General features: G+C 46.8%; 1 protein-coding gene across 1 annotated transcript in view; it reads right to left on the bottom strand.

Moving 5' to 3' along the window:
• The window catches only part of pou6f2 (POU class 6 homeobox 2), a 105,118-nt gene that overhangs the window by 90,397 nt on the left and 12,221 nt on the right, over window positions 1-2,500 (bottom strand). Inside the window, exon 4 of the mRNA XM_042068332.1 lies at window positions 1,105-1,264. Coding sequence (XP_041924266.1) covers window positions 1,105-1,264 — 160 coding nt within the window. The remainder of the gene's footprint in view (window positions 1-1,104; window positions 1,265-2,500) is intronic.

The raw sequence follows: 2,500 nt of genomic DNA, 5'->3' as shown, positions 1-2,500 counted from the left end.
GTGTGTGTGTGTGTGTGTGTGTGTGTATGCATGCGAGTGTGAGTGTGTGTGTGTGTGTTTGTGTGGGTTCGTGTCTCTGTGTGTACCCTGTTGCCACTCTGCCCCAGATTCGGTCACATCTCCTCGCTTCCTGAGCGCCAACAAACACGTCTCCCCATACTGCTCCTCCAGGAGCACCAGGCAAACACGCTTATTTCACACCAGCGCTTCGCCACTCGCCAAGCCAGCGCCAGCATCATCAGGTCTCACTGTTGCAAGCCATTATGCCAAAGACACCTAAAAAAACACCTGCTTAAACATGGCTTCCACACAAGCAGGCTCAAGTAAAGCGAAACCACAACAAACCAAGCGCTTCAGGCAAAACAAAACACAAAACAAACTACACTCTGACTTAACTAACGTGCAGGAAATGCAGCTTCTATTTAGCAACTTTGCAGGCCATAAGTTCCCCGTCATGGACTCCAGGGTGCCGTAAGGCTCTGTTGATTAAACACCATGCCACCACGCGTCAGCTGGACTTTTCTAGGGTATCTAAATTAACCTTCTTTACACAGGTGTGAGAGCCACACACACAGCGGCCGCTAATCTATACACCTCACAGGCCTCCACACCTGAACTTCAGCACAGCTCTTCCATAAGTCATGACAGCAATTCGCCAGACATGAACACCAACACACACACACACACACACACATACACACAAGTACAGATAGAAACAAACACATACATAAGAAAATATACATACACCCGCTCACACTAAAATATAAATGTGTCAGCGCAGCCTATGAAACCACTGACGCCTATTCATATCTAAATACATATACAGATATTTGAGGACAAATACAGGCAGCAAACACCATACAACTACACATAACACCTGCTCCTCTCTCACCCACAAACACACGCACACACACACACACACACACACACACACACACACACACACACACACACACACACAGCCTGACTATATATCCCTCTCATGCCAGTGAAGTACTTGGTGGGATGCTGAGAGAAGGGGGTGTGTGTGCACCCATGCGGTCTACGGGTAGCAACAGAATGAGGAGACATTTTTCAAAAAAGAAAAGCAAAAAATAAACTCACCGTAGAGCTTGTCGTCGGCGTCGGCGGACATAAGCAGGGGCTCGTCGGTCAGGTCGCTGTCAGGGCTGCCCGGCTTGTCGTCCGCGTGGAGCTCGGAGGCGTCCATGTCGCCGCGCAGGGAGAGCAGCGGCTTGCTCAGCTGCCCTGTAATCATCGGCTCCTGGCAGGGGAGGCGCGGAGTTGGGGGGAGGTGGAGGTGGAGGTGGAGGAGCGGCAGCAGGAGGAGGAGCAGCCGGAGATGAAGCCCAGGTGAAGACCGCGGGAGAAAATAAAGAGATTTTTTTTTTTGTTCGAAAGAAAAAGGGAGGGAAAGAAGAAGGAGAGGAGAGGAGGTTAGCTTTGGCTCGCGCTGCTAGTGTCTCTATTTCTCTCACACACTCTTTTTGCTCTCCGATTCCTGAACACACACACACTCTCACACTCTCCTGTGCATGTGCTTGCTGGTGCTGGGTCTCTCTATCTCTCTATCTCACTCAGCCCCCCAGTCCCTCTCTCTCTCGTTCTCTCTCTCTGTGCCTTTCCCACCTCTTGCTCTCCTCTATCGTTCAGTCAGTCACCCTCCCTCTCTTCCTCCTCCTCCTCCTCTCACTCTCTCTCACTCTCCCTCTCTCTCCCACATATCGGCTGCTTCTTCGGTTGCTGGTGCCGGCAACAATCTGGCAAGAGACAGTTATGGATTGTAGGCTTCTCTGCCTTGTCTTCTGCCATTAAAGATGCACTGATGCTGTCAAAGGCCTCTTTAACACACACACACTCTCTCTCTCTCACACACACACATATACACACACACACACATATACTGAACTGTTCTCTAAAAGTGAATATTTACAAGCACACTTTGTGGTCAAGACCTAATTAAGTTAACTGACAGGATGCTTTTCACTCTAAGGATGCCATCTTAAGTGGTGTTAAAATGTTGTGCAATTTATTTATCCAATCCAGTAATTTCTTAAACGAGAATCAGTTTTAATGTACCAATAAATTCCAGTGATATACTATGCACGCAAACTAATTTCTTTAACTGTGTAAAGTAACCCATTGCAGAGATTAAAATATGTATGACATTGTCTTAATTGGCCTTTAAAATGTCTTTATATAATAGGTTATTTTATGATTAATATGATTAATAGCACGCTGAAAACTTCAGAAAACGGTATTGAATACATTCACTTACACAAACTAAACTGTCACTTTTTAAATCAGAGATGAATTAAATTGGCTTACCAAAATGTCGCTCCAATCTAAGGAAGAAAACAACACAGTGAAGGTATGTTCCAAAGACGAGGTGGGGAAAAATCACTTTCTCCTTATGTCCACAAACCAGATGAAGCAGTTAATTCATGCCAGCCTCTGATCTGTAGCCAGTTAGTGCATGCTCGCCACAAAGCCCCTGAGC

This window comes from Alosa sapidissima, chromosome 17 (assembly GCF_018492685.1).
Source record: "Alosa sapidissima isolate fAloSap1 chromosome 17, fAloSap1.pri, whole genome shotgun sequence".
Classification (NCBI taxonomy): domain Eukaryota; kingdom Metazoa; phylum Chordata; class Actinopteri; order Clupeiformes; family Clupeidae; genus Alosa; species Alosa sapidissima.
Note: the sequence above shows the minus strand (reverse complement) of the source record. Positions and strands in the feature narration are given on the sequence as shown.